At 46.8% G+C, this 27,359-nt stretch overlaps 1 protein-coding gene across 2 annotated transcripts in view; it reads left to right on the forward strand.

Annotated features, from left to right (window-relative positions):
* Positions 1-27,359, forward strand: part of Bco1 (beta-carotene oxygenase 1) — a 48,653-nt gene that overhangs the window by 14,992 nt on the left and 6,302 nt on the right. For both annotated transcript variants that reach the window (XM_012948989.2, XM_045136891.1), the window contains 6 exons: positions 3,872-4,001; positions 7,212-7,359; positions 9,061-9,208; positions 11,837-12,060; positions 16,288-16,545; positions 24,873-24,978. In XM_012948989.2, the coding sequence (XP_012804443.2) occupies positions 3,872-4,001; positions 7,212-7,359; positions 9,061-9,208; positions 11,837-12,060; positions 16,288-16,545; positions 24,873-24,978 (1,014 nt within the window). The remainder of the gene's footprint in view (positions 1-3,871; positions 4,002-7,211; positions 7,360-9,060; positions 9,209-11,836; positions 12,061-16,287; positions 16,546-24,872; positions 24,979-27,359) is intronic.

Below are 27,359 nucleotides of genomic sequence, written 5' to 3' on the forward strand. Positions count from 1 at the left end.
GTGAGTGGTCTCATCCCATGGATGGAGGTCCTGAACTGAACAAAGGGGAGAAGGGGAACTGGGTTCCACATCCTCTCTCTGCTTTCTGACTACGGATGCAATGTAATCAGCCGCCTCACACTTCTGTCCCCATGCCTGCCCCACCATGATGGATGCCGACTGCTAGCCAAACTAAGCCCTTCCTCCCTTAAATTGCTTGATTCAAGTATTTTGTCATAGAATTGAGAAGATTAGCTCATATACCCCTCATCCCAATCCACTCTAGTCTCCCCTTGTTTCCACTACTGCCCACTCCATCCTGGCTCGGAGAACCTGCCTCATCCCTGGCACAAAGGCGTCTGCATGCGTCACCTCCAGGTCTGTGTTTGCAGACTTCCCCTTGAAGAACTGCACATTTTGCTCTCTCTCCTACCCCCTGCCGTCTGGGTTGATCTGCAGTAGAATTCTATGTACCTGTCAAGGACTAGTCCAACTGTCACCTCCTCCAATATGCCTCTCCCGAGTCACCTGCCACTGGGAGGCTCCTTGTCTCTCTCTCTCCTCCCACGCTTCTTTCCCCAGGAGGAAGCTAGGTTCTTCACATATGTTACATTATACTTTGCATGGCAAAAGAGAATTTGTAGTTGTAGTCACTGTTCTTTCTCTCTCTTTCTTTAAGGTTAAGATCTTTGTTTTATTTTATTCTTCTTGTTTGAACTCACTATGTAGTCAAGGGCAATCTTGAACTCCTGATCTTCCCCTACCTTCCATTCCTGGCATAAGTTACCATTTTAAAGTTTTTACTTGGCTGGGAGTGAGGCAGTCATATTCTTCAGTGGTATAGCTATTGGCAAGTTACTTATACTCCAATAAATAAGACCTCGCCCCATGCTCATGCAAACAAGTCTAATTTAGCTCAGTGGGTCACGAAAACAAATGGAATAGGCAAGGGATTGGTTGGGAAGAAAGTTTAGTGGAGACTTTAGCAAAAGAAGATGACAGGGTAACAGGGGTGAACATGATCAAAATACATGGTATACATGTGTGAAATTGTCAAAAATATGCACTTTGATTTTTTTATTTATCTATTTTTGGGAGAGAGAGAGAATATGGGCATGTAAACTCTAAGTGCATGTGCCCCCTTGTGCATCTGGCTTACGTGGGTACTGGGGAATTGAACCTGGGTCCTTTGGCTTTGCAGGCAAGTGCCTTAAACTGCGAAGCCATCTCTCCAGCCCAAATATATACTTTTTATTGTATTTATTTATTTAGTGGTGCTAGAATTAAACCCAGGGTTTTTCCCACGATATGTAAGTGTTCCACCACTGAGCTACATACCCAGTCCCCTATATTCAGAAAGTATTTTATTAGCATATATTAATTACTCATGGGCTAGAGAGATGGCTCAGAGGATAAGGCACTAGCCTGTGAAGCCTAAGGACCTAGGTTCAATTCCCTAGTACTCACATAAGTCAGATGTACAAGTGGGCACATGCATCTGGAATTCAGTTGCAGTGGCTAGTGGCCCTGGAACACCCATTATCTCTCTCTATCTGCCTTGCTCTTTCTCTCTCTAAAGTAAATAAATTAATAATATTTTAAAAATACATGTAAGAATGGATTTCATTCTGACATTTTCAGATACATGCATAATGTTTTTTATTTTTATTTATTTATTTGAGAGCAACAGACAGAGTGAGAAAGAGACGGATAGACAGGAGAGAATGGGCACGCCAGGGCCTCCAGCTACTGCAAACGAACTCCAGATGCATGCGCCCCCTTGTGCATCTGGCTAACATAGGTCCTGGGGAATCAAGCCTCAAACCAGGGTCCTTAGGCTTCACAGGCAAGTGCTTAACCGCTAAGCCATCTCTCCAGCCCAACATAATGTTTTTTAAACATATTCAGCCCCTAGCACCCTCTCTTTTCCTCCTGTCAATCCATTCCTTTCCAAGTAGTTGACTTTCTACCTTCATGTCTATTAGTTTTGCTGTGATTTTGGAGACCCAATAAGTTTAACTAGGGTTACTTACATGAGCATGGGTAAGGGGTTATTTATAGGAGCATGACAACTTAGCAGGGGCTATCCTACTGAAGAAAACCTCTCCTCTTCCCCCAGCAATGACTAACTGTTTATAGATTCTCAAGGAAGGACAAGGTTGTTGTTGTTTTTTTTTAAATTTTATTTTTATTTACTTATTTGAGAGAGAGAGAAAGAGGCAGAGAGAGGGAGACAGAGAATGGGCATGCCAGGGCCTCCAGCCACTGCAAAAATCTCCAGACATGTGCACCCCCTTGTACATCTGGCTTATATGGGTTCTGGGGAATTGAACAGAGGTCCTTTGGCTTTGCAGGCAAATGCCTTAATTTCTAAGCCATCTCTCCAGCCCTGTTGTTGTTTTAAAACAGAGTCTCATATAGCCCAGGTTGGCGTTGAACTCACTATATAGCCACAGATGACTTTGAACTCCTGATCCTACTGCCTCTACCTACAGAGTGCTGGGAATTTGGCAGGCATTACTGAGCTCAGCTGACTAAGGCTCTTGGGATAAGCAGAATTCCCTGGATGGTCCACAGAGTTAATGGTATTTAAAATATAGAGGCAGGAGGGCCAAAGCTACAGAGATCAGAGTGATGCAGCCTGGAGCCAAAGAATGTGGCCATCTCTATGAGCTGAAAACAGAAAAAGATACCCCCAAGCCAGCCCACAGAGGGAATTAGCTCCATGGATACCTTGACTCTATAGTCCTGTAAGAGCCATTTCAGACCATGTCTTCCAAAAATGTCAGAAAATAAAGTGTTATTTCAGACCAAGAAGATTGTGTAACTTGTCATAGCAGTGATACGAAACTGATACAGGTTAGAAGCTTTAAAGTGTTTTTAGTTTGTTCTTGATGGGCTGGCCAAGAGTCACTGCTTTTAGGTGATCAGCTAGAGTCTTTCCAGGGCCTGTATGAATTAGATATTAGGCAGTTTGGTCAGATTCATGTTAAATGGAAACATATAGTTGCACAGAATTGGGTGTTATTTCATCCCTGGATGCTATGCATACCAGATATTACTCCAGGAGACAGAAACTGTCAACATTGCTTTTAAAGACAGGACTCCTGGCACTGAATGGGGCCTGAGGAAAAGGCAGCCTGCTGGACCAGTACTCAAGTCTGGGCCTTTCCTGGACAGACACTAGCATGACAGAAGGGATGGTCAGTGGCTGGGTCATGATGGGCAAGGTGATTGAGGGCTTCTGAGCCTCAGTTCCTTTCTACAGAGATGGAACAGAGACAGGCAGACTTATCTGAGTGAGGAGATATGTATGGGTGTGGGCTGGGGTTGGAGCTCAGTGAGCTTGCCTAATATGCACAAAGCCTTGGGTTCAGTCCTCAGCATTGCATAAATCAGGCATGATGATAAACTCTTGTAATCTTAGCATTTGGGAGGTGCAGGCAGGAGGATCAGAAGTTCAAGGTCATTCTTCAAGTTGGAGGCCTGATTGAGATATCTGAAATGCTCTCTCTCTCTTAAAAAAAGTGTGTGCCAGACATGGTGGTGCACACCTTTAATCTCAGCACTTGGGAGGCAGAGATAGGAGGATTGCTGTAAGTTTAAGGCCAGACTGAGATTACATAGTGAATTTCATCAGGCCAGCATGGACTGGAATGGGATCCTACCTCGCAAAAAAGAAATGTGTGTGTGAGTGAGAGAGAGAGAAGGGGGGAGGGAGGGAGGGAGAAAGGGAGAGAGATCATACTCCAAATACTCACTGTAGCAGATACTTGCTTTAAAGGGAACTTCTCTACAGAACCAACCCTTCCCTGTTCTCAGTAAGGCCCCTAGAATGGCTGGTATTGATTTCAAAGCCTGGACTGACACGAAGCTGCTTCTTATCCTCCAGGGGAAGTCACTTACAGGAGCAAATACCTGCGGAGTGACACCTACAATGCCAACATCGAAGCCAACAGGATTGTGGTGTCTGAGTTTGGAACAATGGCCTACCCCGACCCCTGCAAGAACATCTTTGCTAAGTAACTTCCCATTATGAATCTGATCAAAGTCCATGCTTTCAGATACTTTTGATGGTTAAAACAATCAGCTTTTGCTCCCTTGACAATCTTTAAGGTGGACAAAACCTCCACATGACTGGCCTGTAAGCCTAGATGCTGTGTAATTCTCACTGCAGATCGTAATGAGAAGGACACAGTACTCACTGACATGATTGATGGGAGGTGGTAGGGATTGTCTATCAAAACTACAAATGCACATTCCCTGTGGTGTAGTGTTATGCTTGCTCATGTCTGAAATGATAAATGTACAAGACTATTCCTAGCGGTGTCATCTGTTGTGACAAGAAAATAAAAATAACCCTAATGTCATTGAAAGACAAATGGTTAACTAAACAGTAAGACTGTACAAGAGGGGTTGAGGAGAAGGCTCAATGGGTAGTGTTTGGCTCACAAACATGAGGACCAGAACCCATGTAAAATGCCAGGCACAGTGGCCCAACACTATAAGCTTAGCACTGTGTACATGGACATTGGGAGAATCTCTGGAGTTTGCTGGCCAGCCAATCTAGCCTACTTGGTGAGCTCCAGGCCAGTGAAAGACCTCATCTCAAAAAGTGGTTGAGTGTGGGAGAGATGGCTTAGTGGTTAAGGTGCTTGCCTGCGAAGCCTAAGGACCCATGATTGACTCTCTAGATCCCACATAAGGCAGACACACAAAGGTGAGGGAAGCACAAGGTCACACATGGCCATTAGGTGCCACAAGCACCTGGAGTTCTATTTCAGTGGCCGAGGCCCTGGTGTGCCAATTCTCTCTCCCTTCCCCCCAACAAATGATTTTTTTTAAAGTGGTCGATGGGCTGGAGAGATGGCTTAGTGGTTAAGCACTTGCCTGTGAAGCCTAAGGACCCCAGTTCGAGGCTCGATTCCCCAGGACCCATGTTAGCCAGATTCACAAGGGGGGGCACATGTGTGGAGTTCGTTTGCAATGGCTGGAGGCCCTGATGCGCCGATTCTCTCTATATATCTGCCTCTTTCTCTTTCTGCCTGTCACTCTCAAATAAATAAAAATGAACCAAAAAAACTTAAAAAATGGTCTATGGTGTTCCTGAGGATGACACCTGAGGCTGACCTCTAGCCTCCACATGCTTGCACAAACATGCATATGCCTTGCACATGCACATGTGCCCACATATATACAAACACACACACATACAAACACAGATTCACATACACATGCACATGCAAAAAGAAAGAAACTGTATAAAGAATGCCATTGCAAAGTAGAAAGGAATGAGGAGGAACTCTGTGCTATAGGAAAAGATCTATTGCTAAGATCTATTGCTAAGTGAAAAATATAAAATAAATAAAAGCAAGGTATTGATAAGGAATATTCCATGTTCGGTGAGTTAAAAAGCAGAAACAGGACTGGTGAGATGGTTTAGCTGTCAAAGTCACTTGCTTTCAAAGCCCGCATGCCAAAGTTGGATTCCCTTGTACCCACATAAAGCCAGATACACAAAATGAAACATGCACCTGGAGTTTGTTTACAGAGGCAAGAGGCCCTGGTGAGTCTATACTCACTCACTCTCTCTCAAATAAATAAATATTTTTTTTAAAGCAGAAGAAAAATCTGGATTTATTTTTGCACATTCTGGCATAAAGAGGTCTGAGAGTAGCCAGGTGTGGTGGAACACGCCTTTAATCCCAGAACTTGGGAGGCAAAGATAGAAGAGTCACCATGAGTTTGAGGCCACCCTGAGACTACCTAGTGAATTCCAGGTCAGCCTGAACTAGAGTGAGATCCTACCTCAAAAAAGAAAAAGAAAAAAAAAGTCCAAGAGGATGCTTGAAGGATGTGGGAAGCTGACTAGTGAACAAAGGTAGGGAGATTTTTTACTGTATAAACTGAAGTCATCTGGGCTAGGAAGTAGATGTGTGTATTACATGTTCCACAATTAGGTTGCTGGCCAACGGAATCAGGCCTGGTGTCGGTTTCTCCCTTCTTCAGACATGGGTACTATGAAAAGATTCAGGCAGGCTGACCGAAACAGAAGATTGCTTCTGCTTTTCTAGAGCTGACATCATTTGTCCCTGGCAAGAGGTGAGCACTGGACTCACCCTTAAGGATGGGGCAGGGTTTGGGAGGAGCCAGCAAGCAAGAGGAAAGAGTGGGAAGGAATTCAAAACCTCAACCTGCCAGAGAATTCTTGCAGTCACATCCTCTGTCAGTGGGGGGTGCACTGCTCAATACCTGGATCTAGCATTTACCTGTTGCACTAATAAACGGATCTGGATTCTGTTTCTTCCTGTTTTGAATTTGCCTTCTGATTAAATGAATGATGGGTTCTTAACATGAGTTTCTTTTCCTTTTTTTTTTTTTTTAAAAAAAACTATTTATTTATTTATTTATTTGAGAGTAAGAAAGAGACAAGCCTAGCATGGTGGCTCATGCCTTGAGGCAGAGGTAGGAGGATTTCTATGAGTTCTAGGCCAGCCTGGGACTACACAGTGGATGCCTGGTACACAGTGAATGCAAGGTTAGCCTGATCTAGAGCAATACTGTACCTCAAAAAAAAAAAAAAAAAAAGAAAAAGAAAGAGAGAGTGAGTACGGGTGCACTGTGTCCTCATGCTACTGCAGACAAACTCCAGCTGCATGGACCACTTTGTGTGTCTGGCTTTATGTGGGTCCCGGAGAATCGAACCAGGACAGTCATGTTTTCCAAGCAGGCACCTTTAACTACTGAGCTATCTCTCCAGTCCCTGTTTTCCTTTTTTAAAACATTATTTTCCAGGACAAATTTGTGATCATCAGTGAAAACTTATACTGTGTCAAAGCAGGGATCAGATGATTTGCTAGGACTGAGACCACTCTGGGTACGTGCTGTGATTTCTGAACAGCTGTTTGGAGTTATGTGGAAACAGTCACTAGCTCTTGCTGGTTTTGCTGTTAGAAGTTGGAGACTTGGAATTTTGTGACTCAGGTGGAGTCAGTTGGTGACCATCTTGCCCCAGGTTCTCTGATCACAAAGCAGAATCTTTGGGGACCCTGATAGCTGCATCCTGCAGATTTCACAAGTGAACTCTTGAGACCCAGTGTTTTTGTGGTTGTTGTTGTTGTTCTGTAGTTGAGGCAAAGCATTTAAAGTGATCTGAAACCAAGCCAGGCAGAGCAGAGCTTCCCAGCGCGGTTCACACATCTGTTGACCCTATCCATCTGCTTTCTTCCCAGAGCTTTCTCTTACCTGTCCCATACCATCCCTGACTTCACAGACAACTGCCTGATCAACATCATGAAGTGTGGTGAAGACTTCTACGCAACCACCGAAACCAATTACATCAGGAAAATCGACCCACAGTCCCTGGAGACCCTGGAAAAGGTACCACAATCCTACAGTCAATATGTGTTCCTAACACAAGAAAGCAACCCTAGAGGAAGCCAAGTTTCCTGCCAGGAGCTCATTGGAAGTTCTGGTGCCATTTACTCTTCAGCTGCCCTAGCTGAGCGTTCTCACTAAATACCAAGCTCTTCTGGGCAAGGTCTTCATCACTTCCATCCCTGTGGCTACATTGGTTTCCAGTGGTGATACCACCTAGCTGTGCTTCAGTCAATGATGGGATACATACCTGATAGTGGCCCCATACAATTATACCACCTAGGGATGTTGTAGTCATCTTCGTCTATGTACAAATTCTATGATGTCCACACAATGACACGTCCACAATGCATTTCCCAGAACGTGATCTCCATCCCTAAAAGTGACGCATGACCCATTCCCCAAGCTAGATAGCTTAACATAGCAGAAGTGTCCTGTCTCCCAGTTTTGAACGCAGGGCAGAAGTCTAAAACCAAGGCGTCAGCAGGACCTGGCTGTCTTTGTCTATTTCAGCTCCTTGAGGTTGTGGGAATCCCAAGTGTTCGTTCCTCTGCTCATAGATACGTCACTCCTATCTCTGTCTCCTGCCACATAGCATTCTCCTATGTGTCTGTGTACTCAAGTTCCCCAACTGTTACACATGTGCAAGTCATTACATCAGGGCCCACTCTGGTGTCATGTGACTCATCCTAAGTTGACTACATCTCCACAGGCCAAATGTGGTCACCTGGACAAAGCTCGCGGCTCAGGACCTCAGTCTACCTTTTGGGAAGACAGCTCAACTCTTCATCATGGCTATCATTCTTGGTACCCAGGGGCCTCTTCCTGTAGTGGCCTGCAGAGGGAGGCATGAGGCAGAGAGCAAGGGCATCAAAATAAAATGGACCAGCAGACTCGTTTCCTAGGAAAAATCAAGTCCACGTTCTTTTGAAAAACAATAACCCAGTTTCAGCATTCTCTAGCTGGCTGTGCAAAGCCATAGCATCTTCACAAGGCATTTGAACAATCTGCTCATTGGAGTCTTTTTCTTAGCTGGGAAATTATGTCCAGCTCCATTTATGCTAGGTGGCAAGGGTCCAACCAATGCATGCTGAGAAGTGCTTGCAGGGACAGAGCCCTACCTGACCCTTGGCTAGGGCTGTGCTCTCGTGGGGAAGGCAGATGGCTGGTCCCCATTGTTCTCCAGTTGTGGCCTCTTCAGAGCGAGGGTAATATTTAACTTGTTCATGGAGTTCCACTTTGACCAAGTGGTTGGGTACCTTGCTCCCTGGAGGTCTGTGCCTCTGGGGAATACAGAAGGGGCGAATTTGAATGGCTTAGCTAGCATGACACAGAGCAGTGGCTGATAGTTGCTGGAAAGCTACGACCTCTCTGCTGTGGTCTAACCTTCCTCCATGAGGCAGTGTCCCAGCCTCATGCTGAGGACTCTGACAAGATCAGACAATGGGGTGGGAGCTTTGGCCACAGAAAACACAGCAGCTCATTCATGCTCCTGTGCTCTATTTGCCACAGGAGTCCCTCGTAGTATGGGGTCACAGTGGGTCACAAGGGGAAACATTTCTTTAAAAGCGAATTTTGTCTTATTTTTCAATCAGGAGACACACAATAATGTCCACCTTGTTCCTAGACACAGATGCAGTCAGGTGTCCATGGGATTCCATTTTCTTCCCTTTGTAAAACCAAGTGACTGTCCTATGTTAATAGGTTGATTACCGCAAGTATGTGGCCATAAACCTGGCGACAGCACACCCTCATTATGACAAGGCTGGAAACGTTCTCAACATGGGCACATCCATCGTGGACAAAGGGAAGACAAAATACGTGATATTTAAGATCCCGGCCACAGTGCCAGGTAGGTCACGCTGAGACTCTCACAAAGCACAAACAGCTAAGGGAGGCACCTGCGGCAGAGGCCTGATTCTTGTCTGTGACACAGCATTCCTCCATACAGTATTTAGATGAACATGAACTCAGGCTTCTCATCTACAAGGCAAAGGTTGGGGGGATTCTTTTGGGACAAAGTGAATCTCTTCACCATAAACTTGGCTTCTCCTTTAAGAGAAAAGAAGTATTTCCTGGATTCTTCTGGAATGAAAGGGAGCCCTTCACTAGTTTAAGCTCCTCTTCTTTAGGTTCTAGTTCATTCATTCATTCACTATTTTATCCATCTACCTACCCATCCATCCACCCACCCAATTATCCTATTCTTACCCTTTCTCTTGGCTCCAGCTCATCATTTTGTTAAGTGTCCTGACAAACTTCTTTATGCCAAGGTTGTGCCACCCGCTTCCATCCCCATCTTGAAGCCAGGCTCAGGGCTGTTCAAGGTGCTCAGCCCTGCTGGGATCCACTCCAAATCCACACCCTGGGCCCTAGGCCTCCTGGACGGTCTCCACTTAGGGCCGGGTCCTGGAACAAAGCCCAGGCTGAGTGATTGCGTGTTCCTGAGGGGGAAGAGGGTGAGGCTCCTAGCCCATGTTTGTCCAGGACCCTCCTGGAAGCCACACCCAGTAGATGAGGTCTTGAAGGGCACTTGACCTGACCTTCTCGTTTAAGAAATGAATTTCCATCCATGACCCTGATAGTCCCTTATCCCCCTCCCCACAGTCCTAGAGAAAATTGCCAAGCTCTACCAGGAGCAGAGAGCCCCCAAGGTCGCAAGGTGCAATGAGTATTCTCACTAAGTAAAATGTTAATCAAGCTGACGAAGGATGTAAGATCCAGTCCAGAACCCTAGGATATCAGACCAGGGCACCCTAGATGTTTGTGTTTGTCCTCGTACACTGAGGGGACTCTGAGGCTCAAGGGCTCAGATGGCATGGCTACTTCCTATCACACACTTTGCAGGAGCCCTGACTTCATGCAAGAGGGCCCCCGAGGCTCCTGCTCCGTGCTGGTGACCCAGGAGCGCACTTGCCCTAACCGCGCAGCAGCACTGTTCATCTCAGGTCTCACTGCCCTCCATGTGCTCTGAGCAGACAACGAGCCCACACTGCCGCATCAGCCCTGCCACCAGCCAGCTGTTGACAGTGCGCACAGGTGGCTGCACAGAGGTGCGGACATTGTCGGAGAACTCATTACAGACCAGCCGTAGGCCTGGGTGGGGAGGCCTTTTGGCCAGGGGTGACTCATCTGTGGTGAGGTCTCAGAAAACTGAACAAGTACAGATGGCCTTCAGTGCCAGGAGAGGCCCCTGCATTACAGTTAGGACAAGAGGGCGGGGCCTCTCAACCCTTCCACCCTTCACTGCCTTCCTTCATCCTCTCCCATGCCACCACTCTCTGAGTGTTGTTAACTTAATAACACGGGAGAAAGTCAAGGCTATAGCTTAACCCTAAACTTGAACTACTGTGATAGAACACTCCACCTCAGTTGTCCATCTGTAAAATGGGCATCCTACTAAGTTGCTTGCCTTAGTACATACAAAAGTCCCTTGTCACAATAGGTAAGGTGGTCTCCTCCTGGGTGTTTTGTAATCGGCGGTGCTAACATAAATGGATGGAAATGCTATGAATGCATGCTGAATGATGGTTCCTGGCAAGATAACCAGATCTTAAGCTTCCAAAGCTCACACATCCCTTGGGGGTGTGGGAGAAATGCAGTCTCAGCCCCACCCCAGCACACAGCAAACTGCATACTGCACCGCCATCCCCCATGAGTCATGCGCACGTGGGAAATTTGGGAAGTATGGCTCAGCAGTGGGGATCAGCAAACTTTTGTCAGAGGGTCATGTATGTAGTTAGGGAGATATTTTAGTCATTAAGGTGCTTTCCATGTAAACATGTGGAGCTGAGTTTCATTCCCAGAACCCACATTGTAAAAAAATACATAATAATCCGGCATGGTGTCACATACTTGGAATCCCAGTGCTGGCAAGGTGGAGACAAGCGAATCCCTGGGGCTTGCTAGCCAGCTAGTCTAGCCCACTTGGCAAGCTCCAAGACCCTGCTTCAAAAAGAGGTGGATGGTAATTGAGGAGCAATACTTGAGGCTTTCCTCTGGCCCCCAAACAAATGCATATTTAAATGTGTTTGTGTACTAATGTACACACACACATGCACGCACGCACGCACGCACGCACGCACACATACACGCACACAGCCATGCAGTAAACATTTAAGGCTTTGAGGACCTTTCGGTATCTCTCACAGAGGCTCAGTTGGGCCTGCAAAAGCAGCTGTAGACAATTCAGAAAGGGGTGGATGTGGCTATGTTCCAGATAAAACTCTATTTGCAAAAGCAGGCAGAGGCTCAACTTAGTCCCCGAGCTGGAGTGGAGATCCTTGCTCCAAGTCCTCCTGGGTGGAAAGTGGGTTTTCAGACTGAAGAACCCAAGCTCGCTATGGCTGGTGGGCTCAAGGAGGATGCTCTCCACCCTGTAACTGGTTGCCTGGGTCCTCAAGGGGTCTCCTCCTTTGCAGTATGTTGGCGTGTAGGGAAGGTACTGTCTTGCTGGATTCCCGAGTTTGCTGTTTTCCAGAGGCCAAGAGGAAGGGGAAAAGCCCCTGGAAGCACACCGAGGTGTTCTGTTCCATCCCCTCTCGCTCACTCCTCTCCCCCAGCTACTACCACAGCTTTGGTGTCACAGAGAACTTCGTGGTTTTTCTGGAGCAGCCTTTCAAGTTGGACATCCTCAAGATGGCCACTGCCTATGTGCGAGGAGTGAGCTGGGCTTCCTGCATGTCTTTCCACAGGGAGGACAAGGTAAGGCCTGTCCTGGTGGACATCTACCCCACCATGGGAGCACACTGAGAGAGAGCCTAGCTTGCAGGAAACTTAAGGGGAGTAAGCTTCTGGGGATCAGGAGGAAGCCTGTTACCATTCAGCCTCTCTGGCAGCAGGAACCTTCTAGGGAGTTCTGAAACTGGGATGGTTTGTTAAAATGGTTTTGAGTTAGGGTAACTCGGGCCATTGTACCTTCCAAAACAGGCCCCAGATTCAGTCACAAAGGGGCCAAGTCCTCATCCTGAGGCATCACAGGGCCCCTCACATCCTCCTTCATCTAGTGACAAGCCCCCTCCAGTGTCTCCACCATCACAATGCAATCATGGGGGCACTGTGGATGCTGGAAGCTGCTTAGACATTACGATGACACTGGATTCCACAAACGTTCAATGGATACGCACATTCAGTGGATTCAGCAGCTAGATACACATGAGTGTTCTAAGTAGATGGCTGTGGATGTATGGGTGTGCACGTGTGATTCTCTTCTACATGCAAGTGTGTATTTATTTGCCATCACTACTTCATGTTTGAAAACTGTCGAGTAATTCTCAGTGTTACCTGTTCAAATAACACACAAGCATAGAGGGCCACATATACGGGCTGGGGAGATGGTTCGGTGGGTAAAGCACTTCTGTGCAAGCAGAAGGACCTGAGTTTGGATCCCCAGCACCCAAATAAAAGGCAGGCATGGCAGTGAATGTGTGTATTCCCAGAGTTGGGAGGTAGAGACCGAAGAATCCCTGGGACTTGCTTGTAAACTATTCCAATCCAGATCAGTGAGCTCCAGGTTAAGTGAGAGATCTTTCACCAAAAAATTAGGTGAGGTTGGAGGTATTGCTTAGTGGTTAAAGTGCTTGCCTGCAAAGGACCCAGTTTTGATTCCCCAGGACCCACATAAGCCAGATGCACATGGTGGTGCATGCATCTAAAGTTTGTTTGCAGTGGCTAGAGACCCTGGCATGTCCATTCTCTCTCCTGTATCTCATCTCTCTCTCTAAGTAAGCAAGTAAAAATTAAAAATATTTTAAAAATAAGGTGCAGAGTGACTGAGGACTGACATCAACCTCTGGTTTCCACACGAATGTACACACATGTGTACCCCACATAACAATATGCACATGCAAAATGCATACACACACATATTCATGAAAAAGAAATGAAAGAAAACCATACATAAATTTCCCTTCCTAGGCTGGGAAATGCAGCTCAGTTGGTAGAATGCTTGCCTAATATGCACAAGACCCTGGGTTCAATCCTGAGCATGACACAAGCCAGGTGGGATAGTAAACATCTGTAATCCCAGCACTCAGAAGGTGAAGGCTAGAGGAACAGGAGTTCAAGGTCATTCTTGGCTACATAGTTAGTTCAAGGCCAACCTGAGCTACATAAGACCTTGTCAAAACTAAATTAAAACATGAAGTCCTCTTCCCACTAGATTCCTTATCCCTTCCCCTTCCCAAGCGTTGAAACCCACACATAAAGCCCCTTTCCCTAAGCAAAAGCAGGGAGGAGATGAGTGAGGACAGGGAGGGGAGTGAGTAAGAACAAAGTATCATGATGCATACACATGGAAATGTGCCAGCGACACCTATCACTTTGTATGCTAGCTGGAAAAAAGCTCCATGCTCACAGGACTCCCCATCACCTTCCCCTCCCTTCTTGCTCTGTTCCCTTCTCTGAGGGAGCTGCCCCTATCCACTTGACATCCACCTACACTGGCCCCTTGTGGACATGCGCGCTCACTTTCATAGCCATGTACAAATATGCATGAGCACCCTCCTGAAGCCCATCGCGTCTCCTCGGAGAAGAGGGCCAGGTATGTGAGTGGATGAAGGGGTTAGGTGAGGCTTTTCTGACTAGAACCTTCTAGTGGTTTCCCATCTTTCTTAGAACATCATCCAAAGGCTTTATCCACCAGTTCCTAAGGCCCCACACACTTAATCTCACTCCTTACCTATTCTAAATGTTTTCTTGGATCTCCAGCTGACCAAACATGTTCCTGCTTCAGGGCCTTTGCATCCTCTGTGCCTTCGGGAGTGATATTGCTTTGTCGCTCCATAGGTCTAGATCTCCAGGTCTGCATCCAGTCTGTCTACTTGAGGGCCTCTGTGCCTGGAATCTGCAGCCCTGGGGAGCCCTGGGCCACAGAGAGTCCCACAGCCAGATGGCAAATAGAAGGCTCCAGAAGGCACTTGGAAGAACTTTCTAAAAAGTTCAATCAACTGGCCCAGGGGAATGGGTCACAGGGAAGAAAAGGCCTGAAGTTATCACCCTTATGGGTTCACCTTCCCACTGTCACAGTCCCCTTTTCTGCCCTCTTAATACCTGAAGTGTGATTCTAGGGCAGGAGAGGAGACAAGCATCCTCCCTTCTCTTGGGAAAGTAGTTAAGCCAGAACTGCCAAAAGATGGAACACACGTAGTGTCACACATGCACACACACTGTCATTCACGTACACGTCCACAACCCCACAGCTGGATTAGGCAACTGGGCTGCAGAAATGACATATTACCACCAAAGGTGGTACAGACTTGGTTACACTGAGCCAGGCCCCCTGGAAGCCCAAGGGAAAGACGAGGCTCCTTGACCACAGCCAGGTCATGGTACTCTATGGCAGCCCTCAGGACAGGCAGGGTAGCTGTGACAAACACCCCTGGGAAGCAGGCTCTTCAGGGCAGGAAGGGAGACAGGATCCAAAGAGCAAAGCATTAAGAGTCTCAAGGGCCCAGCGCTGATGGAGCTGCCAGGGAGCTAGCCTGCCAGTGTCCACCCAGAATCATAGTATCTGGACCACAACACTGCATCCTTGGGGTCCTCCCCAAAGTCTGCCCTCCTGAAATCCATGGCATTTACATAAATGCATCACCTAGCAGCTCTAGACACTCATCACTTTGGGGAAATTTGTTCTGTTTTGTTTCAACTTTTATTAGTATACATTCACTATTTAAAGTGAGGGATTCCATAATGGCATTTTCATGACAGTATGGCCTTTGCTTTCACCATATTTATCTTCCTCTCATTTTCCTCCTCCCTCTAGTTCCTTTCCTCTATCTAAGTAATACCCCTTCTACTTTATTTCCTTAAAAATATTTTTATTTATTTATTTGCAAGCAGGCAGAAAGAGAGAGAGAGAGAGAGAGAATGAAAATGGGCATGCCAGGGCCTCCAGTAACTGCAAAGAAACTCCAGACACATGCACTACCTTATGCATCAGGCTTTACATGGGTACTAGGGAGAATTCAATCCAGGCTGTTAGGCTTTTCAGCCAAGCACCTTAACTGCTGAGCTATCTCTCTGGCCCCCTTTCTACTTTCATTCATGTGTGGTATGTGTGTGTATGTGGTCTAGGTTCCACATATGAGAGAAAATATACAGGGCTAGAGCAAGAGCCTACCTCAAAAAACATAACAAAACAAAAAACCAAAATACAGTATTTATCTTTGTTAGTCTCTCTTTTTTTTTTTGTTTACTCTGATGATCTGCAGTTCTATACATTTTTTCTGCAAGTGACATAATTTTGTTCTTTATGGGTGAATAACATTCTAACATATATATATATGTGTGTGTGTGTGTGTGTGTGTGTGTGTGTGTGTGTGTGTGTGTATATGTATCACATTTTTGAAAATTCATCTGTTGAGCTAGGGAGATAGCTGAGTTGGTAAAGTGCTTGCTTTACAAGCATGAGGTCCTGAGTTTGATCCGCAGGACCCAGGTAAAAAGCCAGGTATGGTGGTTCACACTTGTAATCATAGCATCGAGGAGGCCAAGATAGGAGGATCCCTGGGGTTTGCTGGTCAGCCTGTCTTGCCTACTTGGTGAGTTCCAGCCAGTTAGAGGCCCTATCTCAAAAAAAAAAAAAGGCAGATGGTGCCTGAGGAACAACACCCGAGGTTGTCCTCTGGCCTCCACATGCACGTGTACACACATGCACACACACCTGCAATCATATCTCTCACACACACACACACACACACACACACACACACACACACACACACAAATGTTGATGGACACCTAGACTGATTTCATCAGTTGGTGATTGGGACCAGGGCTCCCTGGCACTTTTGGGTTGCTGCAGAGCTCAGAATGGGGAAGAGACCCCATAGTCACAAGCTAGTATAAGGCAGGGCCAGGTGTTATCTGTCCCCAGATGCACAGTGTCAGGCACATTTAAGGGAGAACTGACCACTGGGCCTCCTCTTTCAGACTTACATTCACGTCATCGACCAGAGAACCAGAAAACCCGTGTCAACTAAGTTTTACACAGACCCCATGGTGGTCTTCCATCATGTCAATGCCTATGAAGAGGATGGCTACATTCTGTTCGATGTCATCGCCTATGAGGACAACAGTCTCTATCAGCTCTTCTACCTGGCCAATCTGAACCAGGACTTCGGGGAGAACTCAAGGCTGACCTCAGTGCCCACCCTCAAGAGGTTTGCTGTGCCCCTCCATGTGGACAAGGTAAGGGCTTCAAGGAAGCACTGTTTTCTAGACAGACATGAGCCTGGGGCAGCATTTACTTTGGTGCTTATTTGATGGACACTGAACTCCACGATGAGCTGGATTTTCTTTGTTTTGTCTCCCTTTGCAGTGCTGGGGATGGGATCCAGGACCTTAAACATGCTCGACATAATCTTTACAACTGAGCTATATATACTCCCAACTCTGAGCTATTTATAAAAGCAAACAAAACTGTTTTCCCCAAATTGGTCTATATTCTGTAGAAACTTTAGAAAATGTAAGCAGATTAAAAGGTAAAGAAGGGCTAGAGAGATGGCTTAGCAAACTAGACGACAGTGCAAGCATGAAAGCCTAAGGAAGCCCGAGAGACTGCTCAATTGATCCCAGGACCCACGTAAACAGCCATGTGCATCTGTAACTCTAGCCCTGTAGGGCAGCACAACCTCAAGAATCACAAGAGTTCACAGGTGGAGGTGGGAGGGAAAGAAAACTCCCCACTAACCCGGCTGGGTGTGCAAGCCCAGGCCTGTCCTGTCAGCACTCAGGAGGCCGAGGCAAGACAATGGCAAGTTCAAGGCCAGCCTCGGCTACATAGCCACACCCAGTCTCAAACACTCCTGAAACCCCCCATGTAAGATGATCGTTGTTGATTTCTTTATATAACCAAGCATTTCTATGACAGTGAAGTCACATTCGGCTGTGGAAGGAATTCATTACCACTGGCTTGCATGGTTGCTGACATTGAGCAGTCTGTTCTTAACAGGCCTCCTCCTCCATCAGGGTGCTGCTGTCATGGCTCTGAGTATAAGGGGGTTGTAGATAGGCTTCTGGCTCCAGGACTCACTGACTTCATGACTTAATTCACTTAAATGCAACCAAATTGAGCTCAATTAAAATGTGATGGCTTGCATCTACCACAAAGGAACACTATATGCCAGGTCTTTTGCTAAGCAATTTATTTCCTTACATCATGTAATGATCAGGACAGCCTTTAGGAGAGGTCCCCATACTAGTCTCATTACACAGATGAAAAGTCCAAGGATCAGAGAGTTAGGGGAGTATGTTTAAGGACACAAAGCACAACTGAGATTGCTATCTGGACCAGCTGTTCTTCAGACCTGCTTTTGTAACTGCTTGGGGCTCAGAATTCGGCAGTTATGCACAGCAGGCCTTACATCTGTGGAATGGTCTTCAGAAACCCAGGGAGCCTTTTTCTGCCCTTGCTTCCGGCTCTACAGTGCAGTTCAGTTCTACTCTTGCCCTGGGAGCAGAGGGACCAGGCTCTGCAAAGGGCTTAATGTTTGCCTACAGCTTTAGATTCAAACCATTCCCAACACACAAAATAACTGTTTTAAGGAGAGAGAAAGAAAGAAGGAAGGAAGAGAAGGAAAAAGGAAGGAAGAAGGAACAGGGAAAGAGAAGACAGGGGAAGAAGAAAAGGAAGGAGGGAGGGATGGATGGAGGAAAAGTTAAGGTGACAGAGGCATTAGTTCTGCACCCCCCACCCCCAACTGGGGCAGTCAAATGATCAGCAGCAGAATCACCCCTGCCCTTGGGCCTCTGCACCCCTTGTGATGGGAAACCCTGCAGTACACTGTCCATGCTGTGGAATGTCTCCTGGGTCCAGGGAACAGGGTGTCACAGAGCACACAGGGCATGAGTCACAAAGCTGACCTCAGCCCGGTGATGGTGCAGGGAGAGGGACATGCTCCCTCCCTCTGCCCCCACCTCGAAGGTTTTATAACCTTTGATTGGGCTGGGGAAATGGGCTGCTTCCTCAGAACCAAGCTCAGAAGGTCAGCATGCATGTTTTTAAAAGTCTTCTTATAGCCACTGGCTGCTTTGATATTAACCAAGAAGAGTGAGCCCTGGAATGGGTGGCTCTGGCCACGCTGCTTAATTGCTATTTACTGTCCCTTAAAGAAGTCTTCTTTGCTTTCAAGTCACCGGGCTGATCTACACGTGGAAGTGGGAAGGCCAGGCAGGAGGACACACACACACACCCTCCAGCCTCTCTGGCTCCATCCTATACCAGTCCTAGGAAAGCCATCTCTTCTCATATAGCCTTCTCCTTTGGGGGTGTCTGCCCATTGCTGGCATTTCTGCCTGCCACACTTTGTCCTGCACCCTTCTTGCTCTCCAGGGCTGTACTTTCAAGTCACCTACAGAGTTTACCAGCCCACACCCAAGCCAATGTCTGCAGAACCTCCCAGAGGCTGGGACAGGATGGCCCCAGCATCCCCAGCAGTACTGATGCTGGGTTGGGATGGACTCGGGGTCCCCATTGATGGCAGAGAAGCTGTAGCCTAAGGAGTTCTTCATCCTTCAGGTCTTAGCATTGTTGCCCCCACCCCAAGGGTGTGTGCGTGCTGCGGTACCCTGTCACTGACATGCTTTAGCTCCAATGTGACTGATGCACCTCATCCTCGCTTCTTCCCAAAGCACAAGATCAAGGGGGCAGGGATTTTGTCTAGGAGCTGGTCGTCCTTGCACTCAGAATTAAGCTTTTAAATACTTGCAATGAATGACTGCACCAGTGTCAGAAGGCACGCAGGAAGGTGTGCATGGAGGAACAGTGAGCAAATGAATGGAAAACATGAAACAAGGCTACAGGTCTTCCTTAGCATCCAGAACACATCCCACAGAGCAGAACATTGCACTTAAAAAGCTGGTGAGGAGGGATTATACTCAAAAGCCCAGGACCTCATAACCACCTTGGATTCTCTTGCATTCAGACCAGCTAGGGAGGGATACAGGCATCTGAGGTGGGACTCAGCTGAGGAGCAGGAGTGGCAGGGAGGTACCTGGGCATGTCTAGGCAGCAAGGCAATTGCCCTGCCCTCAGTGTGAAGGGCATCGTTAGCCACCTTGAAGGCCACCACAGGAGGAGGAATACTCGATCTACAAGTGTTGGCTTTGAGTTATGGGCCAGGATATTCAGGTTTGGTCTCCAAATGCAAAAGTGAATACATGGTAATAAAATAAACCAGCATCCGTGGAGAGTGTGCTGTGTGCCACACCCTGTGTTAAGTACCTCCTTTGCTCTGAGATCCTGGCAAGAGAGGGCCCTGCTTTGAGATTGTGACTCTGGTGGCCCAGCTTGACTTTTCTATCTCCAGCATGGCCCCTTCTCCAAGCAGTGAGGCATTCACAGGACCAAGGGATCATCTCTACCATGAAAGACATCTCTTCACCCACACTCCCTTTATATTCTAGATACCAAGGGGTCCTCACTTGCTTTCACAGCCTGCTTCTAAAATCAGACTTTGGTGCTGGTGTGCCCACAAGGTGGCAGGGACTGTGTAGGACTTGGGATAGTGGGTGGAGCATCCATCCATGCAGCTCAAGACAGAATCTGGGGTGAGAAGACAAGAGGAGCTGGCAGAGGAACCCAAATCTGTCTGGACTCCTCATCCAACTCAGAACACTAAGGGGTCCTTGACTTGGCAATCCACACTTGTTGGAGTGAACTTTGCATTGCTGGCACAAGGCACCCAACAAAAAGCCCCTTGTAGGAAGGGTTTATTTTGGCTTACAGACTTGAGGGGAAGCTCCATGATGATAGGGGAAACCTTGGCATGACCAGAGGCTGTACACCACTTCCTAGCCAACATCAGGTGGACAATAGCAAGAGGAGAGTGTACGAAACATTGGCAAGGGCTATGATACCCATAAGCCTACTTCCAACAATAGATCACCTCCAGGAGGCTCCAATTCCCAAATTGTCATCACTGGGAACGTAGCATTCAGAACACATGAGTTTATGGGGAACACCAAGTTCAAACCACCACAACACTCCTCCCAGAGCAGCTAGTGTGACAGAATGCACTGCATTGCTGGAACATTCTCCTGTCCATTGCAAAGTAGTTACCAATCATGTGGCAGTGAAACACTGGAGATGTGGCTAGTATACTTGACACACTGAAGTTTTTAAATATTTATTTATTTATGAGAGAATGAATGAGTGTGTCAGGACCTCCAACCACTGCAAATAAACTTATATACAAGGAGGTACACAATGCACACACATAACACATGTGCAAGAAAACGGTTGGTTTTGGTGATAGTGTATTGGATAGAGCAGTTTTACCTGATAAGGACCTGTGTGTTCAGGTAGAGAGGCTTGGTCTTACGTAATTTGCTCACTATATTTGAACGTGGGGACCATAGGCCTCCGCATGTACTATTGCCCTGGGCCTTCACATTTTAGCAAGTATGAAGTGCTTTGCTAGCTCCTATTGCAAACTTCCTCCATATTGAAAGGTGTAAACCATTATTGCCAGCTTTCACAAAGGCAGCTGGATCAACTCATGAGAGATGGTGTGGGGAGGGTCATCAGACCCCCACCTGTGATTCAGTGCCAACTGTTTATAATAATGCACAGGATCTCGTAACCTGAGTGGGGGAGATAGAGTGGAAACAAGCTAGGAGCAATGAGCTCATCGAGGTGGTGTTTCTGGAGTCTCCATGCTCTGTAAGTAAGCCCTCATCCCAAGGCTGAGGGAGGAGCATCTACAGGTATATATGATATAGTGAGCCCCACTGTAGTGATGCTTTGGGGTCTCATGCTCTATAAGTAGGCCCTCACACCAAGGTTGAGGAGGAGCATGGTGAACCCCACTGAAGGGCTGTTCTGGGGTCTCACACTCCTAAACAGGGACAAGGAGCTTCTAGAAGCAGCCACAGGGAAGTTGTCACTCAGGGTGGAATGAGACTTTTCCATGGTGTGGCTGCTCTGGGGTCCCACTGATCTGTAAGTAAGCCCTCATCCTGAGGCTGAGGAAGGAGTATCCAAGGAGTATTTTTTTCCAGGGTAGGGTCTTGCTATAGCCCAGGCTGACCTGGAATTCACTATGTAGTCCCAGGCTGGCCTTGAACTCACAGCAATCCTCCTACCTCTGCCTTCCGAGTACTGGGATTAAAGGCGTGTACCACCACGCCTGGCTCCAAGGACTCTCCATCAAAGTAGCTTCTTTGGGGGCCCCACATTGCTATAAGTAACCTCTCTTTATGTTCTGTAAGTGATTTCCTGTCCCCCATATAAGTTCATTGGTTCACTGAACTGGCATTGTTGTAGTAATACTTTGGTCTTCCATCTGAGCCCAGTTTGGGGTGAACACGTGTGTGTGTGTCTCCCCAGGGGAAAAATTTCCAGTGACAGCAATAATAACCCCCTGAGTTATTTCTTTTCCCAGTGTCTGCAGATGAAAGCAAGCAGCTTGCCCAACATCAAAGACTCATCCATGAGATTGTGTCAGGATTTGAATGTGTGTCCTCATGGCTGTGAGTTCCTAACTACAATGTGTGTGGCCCAGGGCCATACTTCATTTAGCCCTAACCCTCACCCCGCCGTCAGGTGGAAGCCACCTTACTATATTCAGCAACCCAACTTTACACATAGGAAAGCCAACTCAGTGGGGTTGAGGGTCTGTGCAAACTCACATGGAAAGCTGCAAAGTCAGATTTCACATGGAAGCTGGTATCTTGGTGATTTCTGAGCTTTTTGCTTCCCCTAGGGGTGCCTTCTGGATTGCAAAGCAAGCCTGCAGGATTTTGCTGAATTCTGGCTGGAAAGTGATTGCTTTCCAAAGCTGAGCATGTCAGCGGCAGGCCGAAATCAGCCGACTCATGTTCACTTACTGCTGTGTATGGAAAATTCACAGCTTATCCCTCAACCAGTCTGACCAGTTCCAGGCTGGCGCTAGAAGAATCTCTGCAGACTAACTCCCTGAGAATCAAGGCTGGGGCATGCCCAGAGGCTGCTGCTGTCATGGGCCCCGCGAGGCCTGCTGGTTCCTCCCACTGCCTTGTGGTGCCTCTCAGGTGGGGCCGTTTCTGTTTAAGAGTCCTGGACGCGCTGTGAGTGGGGCTACTCTGTTCAGACTTGAGTCACGGAGCTCCTCCAGCTGGCCTGCAAAGTACCCGTGTCTTTGGCCCTCGATATTAGAAAGGAAATCTTAGAGTCATGCATTCACTTCACACGTGCTACGTGCCATGCACTGAGTAAAATCTGGTCTCTGACTTCATGGAGAAAAGTGGCATAATGACCACTACAGCTCTGTAATGGTGATAATCACAGATTGGGCCAGATGCCTCGGAGAAACTGTAGGTTCGGGTGGAGTTGTTAGGAAGAGGGATGTGTGCGCTCTAACCTACAGCATGGGGTGGGCCAAGCCTTGGGCCCTTTGCCCTGGCATTGCCCTCTGCCCACTCTGCTCCTGCTTCTGGACAGAAGAGTGGCAATGCCAAGGCCTGAGCCCAGACTCTGTTTCTCTCTGTGTGACTTTGAAGTCATTTTCCATCTCTGGGTATCAGCTTCCCTTTCTAGAAATTGAGGATTTAAACCCAAAGACTCTCTAAAGAACCCTGAAGTTTAACCGCCAGGATGCAGTCAGTGTTCCAGTGAAAAAGTTGCTGTCATTAACACAGGTTGCTTTTAACTTCAAAACCCATTTTGTAAATTCTGGTACACAGAAGATTAGATGAGGAGTCAGCAATAGCAGTAACAGTAGCAGTGGTAGTAATACTAGTATTAGTAATAATAACTACAGTAGTGCTCCTTCATCTCTAGTTTCCCTTTCCATTATCATAGTGACTTAGAGCCAACTGTGGTCCAAAAATAATCAAAGGAAGTCCCCCCAATAAACTCTTCATGTTTTTAGTTCTGTTCTGAGCAGCATCCTAAAATCTCAGTCCAGCCCGTTCTGTCCCGTCTGGGACATGAGTCATCCCCTTGTGCAGTGTATCCATGTTGTATCTGTCTCAGCTCTCAGACTAACATTGTGGCATTGCAGTGCTTACATGAAGTGTTCAGTCCTCCCTGTGGCTGTAGGCATCATTGGGGGCTTGGAATACAAACCCTGAGAATAAATATAACCCAGTTGTCCTGCTGTATAACCGCAGCAGCATTTATCCAGCACCTACTGCTAACCAGGCACTCTTGTCAACCACTTAGGATGAGCTCATTAATTTTTGCAATTAGTTGTAGATGCCCATGCTATCATCCACATTACATACCAGGGGAAGCTGAACTACAGAGAGGCTAAGGCACTTGACCAAAGCCCTGTGGTCAGTGTGCGGGGAAAACGGGAAATAATATCCAACAAGTGTTCAGTCATGCTGCTCTTGTCCCAGGCCATGATGACCAGAGGAAGGTTAACAGACTGAGAGAAGCCACGGGAGAATGTCCTTGAAAGCTGTACTTTTCCAAAATGATTTTATTTGCATTTCAGCAATGATACTTTTTTTTTTATAGGAGAGACTATGTAAAATATAGAGAAGTGCAGAAACAGAACAAAAACCCCATAATCTGTCACCTGCCATGTTGTTCGTATTGGAGTTATCCCTCCAGCCTCTTTTCCATGTTGTTCATACTGGGATAGTTCTCCCAGTCTCTTGGATGTAGTGTTGAGTTTGTGGTGGAGCTCACTCTGCATGTGCAATTTCTTCTAATGCTTTCATAGGGTGTTAGGACTTTTCTCATGTTACTGTGAACTCTTTGCAAACACCCTTTTAATGACTGACGCAGCGTTTAACAGCTGAACCACCCAGTGTTTAAAAGTGAGCACTTGCTCTTCTGAGCACATTAATTTTCTGTGAGCGGGAGAAAGCCACCTGGAGTAAAAAGCCCTAGGAAGGACCTGACTCTTCCCCCACCAGCTGTCTGACCTTGCAAGAGTCTCTTCAAATGGCCAGTCCTCATCATTGCTGACCGAGAATAGGAACAGCGATAAACTGCTTCCTGTGGTTACTGGGGGCCACACAAGCTGGCGCTGCCTAAGGCATTTTTCAAACGTACAATCGAGCTCAGCGAATGAAGCACTTGTGGCATTGTGGCACAAGTGTAAACATCTGGGTTGGGATTCAGACTGTATGTAAAAGCTAGAAGACACTCGGCCAGATAGTGTGGTCAACAATGAAAGACGGTGCCTCAAACCAAATGGAAGGCAAGGATACACCCGAGGTTGTCCTCTGACCTCCACATGCCACATGTGTGTCTGCACACACACATATCAAAGTAAAAAATGTAGAGTGGGGCTGGAGAAATGGTTTAGCCATTAAGGTGCTTCCCTGCGAAGCCTAAGGACCCAGGTTCCATTCTGCAGGTCCCATGTGAGCCGGATGCACATGGTGGCGCATGAGTCTGGAGTTTGCTTGCAGTGGCTAGAGGCCCTGGTGAGCCCATTCTTACTCTCTCTCTCCCCTCCCGCCCATCTCTCTGTGTCTAATAAATAAACAAATAAAAATAAATCTTAAAAAAATTAGAGTGAAGTGAAGGTTTACTTCAAATATTTTTCTTTTTTTTTTTCTGAACTGATTATTTTTAGAATGCTGACGTAGGCTCAAATTTAATCAAAGTGGCATCCACTCAAGCAACAGCCCTGAAGGAGAAGGACGACCAAGTGTACTGCCAGCCCGAGGGGCTTTATGAAGGTAGGATGCATCCTTCCTCATGGAGAACCCTGGTCTCCTTCAAAAGCTCCTCCTCCTGAACTTGGACAAGGATGGATAGGAAAGGATCTTGGGACTCATGCAAAAGCATCTGGTGACACCCCTCCATCCCTCTCTCTCTCTTTCCCTCACTCCCTCCCTCTCTCTCTCTCTCTCTCATAGCTCCCAACACCTCCTGTCCTTGAGCAGATAGCATGCATTGTTGCCATTTACAAACGGCTGGCTTGTTGAAGACTATGCTCCTATTTCTACTCTGCGGTTCCAATGCCTACAACATAGGTGTTACCAGCCCACTGGGCCTGAGAGATGTTGAGCTACACAGAGACTGCAAAGCCCCAGGACAGAAGCCACACCTATGGGTTCTGGCTCCTCAGCCTGGGCCCTGTAGACATCTGGGGTTGGATATTCTTCATGGTAGGGGCTGCCTGGGCACTGCAGAGCACTCAGAAGCATCCTGGATGGCAGAATCAGCCCTTACCCTGAACGGGAGCCAACAGAAAGATCTGCAGGAATTGCTGCTGTCCTAAGGGCCTCACTGTGCCCAGTGGACTAGGGGACATGGCACAAAGTCTGGCACAGAGAGCTCTGCATTCCACACTTGCAAGTGCACAGTGAAGCCCAGTGTGGTGGCACATGCCTCTTTTTTTTTTTTAATTTTATGCATTTATTTGAGAGCAACAGACAGAGAGAGACAGAGGCAGATAGAGAGAGAATGGGTGCGCCAGGGCTTCCAGCCACTGCAAACGAACTCCAGACGCGTGTGCCCCCTTGTGCATCTGGCTAACGTGGGACCTGGGGAATCAAGCCTCAAACCGGGATCCTTAGGCTTCACAGGCAAGCACTTAACTGCTAAGCCATCTCTCCAGCCCAGCACATGCCTCTTATCCAGTCCTTAGAAGTTAGAGACAGGTTGGTGCAGGATCATTCTTGCTTACATAGTGTGCTCAAGGCCAGCTTGGACTACATGAGACCCTGCCTCAAAATCCAAAACAAAAAGCAACTAAGAAGTAGACAGTGAATGAGCTTGGCCAAGAACATTCCACTAGACCACCAAAGACTGGATGTGTGTATATATGTATGTATCAATCATTATTTTGCCCAGGCTGGTCTCAAATTTATGGGCTCAAATGATCCTCCTGTATTAGCTTCCCAAGTAGCTGGCACTCTAAGCATATGATAATGTACCTGTTTTAAGATGTGATGGAAATGTTTGGTTGGTTTTTGCATTGAAGAGATGGAATTCAAAGCCTGACACATGCTAGGCCAGTCCTGTCCCACTGAGCTACATGCCAGCCTCAGTGTGTGCATTTAAATTGACAGTCCCAGGCCACTTTGGGACCAGCTAGGGTGCCTTCTTCTTATAGTTGATCTTATCATGTGGGTATTTCCCTATATTATTGAAATCATATGTAAACATTTTACATAATCATAGAATAACTAGATTTATTTATTTACTATAGACCTATTTATTAATTTTGGTTTTTTGATTTTTTTTTTTTTGAGGTAGTTCTGGCTCTAGTCCAGGCTGACCTGGAATTCATTATGTAGTCTCAGGTTAGCCTTGAACTTACAGTCATCCTCCTGCCTCTGCCTCCTGAGTGCTGAGATTAAAGGTGTGTACTACTGCACCTGGCTTATTTTTTTAGTTTTAAACTTTTTTTAAAATATATTTTTTATGCTGGGCGTGGTGGCACATGCCTTTAATCCCAGCACTTGGGAGGCAGAGGTAGGAGGATCGCTGTGAGTTCAAGGCCACCCTGAGACTCCATAGTGAATTCCAGGTCAGCCTGGGCTAGAATGAGACCCTACCTCGAAAAACCAAAAAAAAAAAAAAATATATATATATATATATATATATATATATATATATATATATATGTATATAATGAGAGAGAGAGAATGAATCAATGGGCATGCCAGGACCTCTAGCCATTGCAAATGAACTCCAGACACATGTGCCACCATGTGCACCTGGTTTACATAGGTATTGGGGAATTGTACCTGGGTCCTTAGGCTTTGCAGGCAAGCACTTTAACTGCTAAGCCATCTCTCCAGCCCCACTTATTTTTTGAGACAAATTCTCACTCTAGCCCAGACTGGCCTGGAAATCACTATGTATATAGCCCATGCTTGAACTTGTGACAATCCTCCTGCCTCAGCTGGGATTACAGGCATACAACACCATTCCTGGCACCATATTTATTTTATATTTGTAATGACACTTCTTTTCATAGCTTCTAAAGTTTCTCTAAACACACACATGTACACATACTCAGTACTTTTTTAAAAGAGCCTTAAGAACTGCAGTAGCCTCTGATTTTAATCATGTAATTCTCTTTGATTTCTATCTCAGATAATTACAG

Source organism: Jaculus jaculus, chromosome 1, assembly GCF_020740685.1.
Source record: "Jaculus jaculus isolate mJacJac1 chromosome 1, mJacJac1.mat.Y.cur, whole genome shotgun sequence".
Taxonomy (NCBI): domain Eukaryota; kingdom Metazoa; phylum Chordata; class Mammalia; order Rodentia; family Dipodidae; genus Jaculus; species Jaculus jaculus.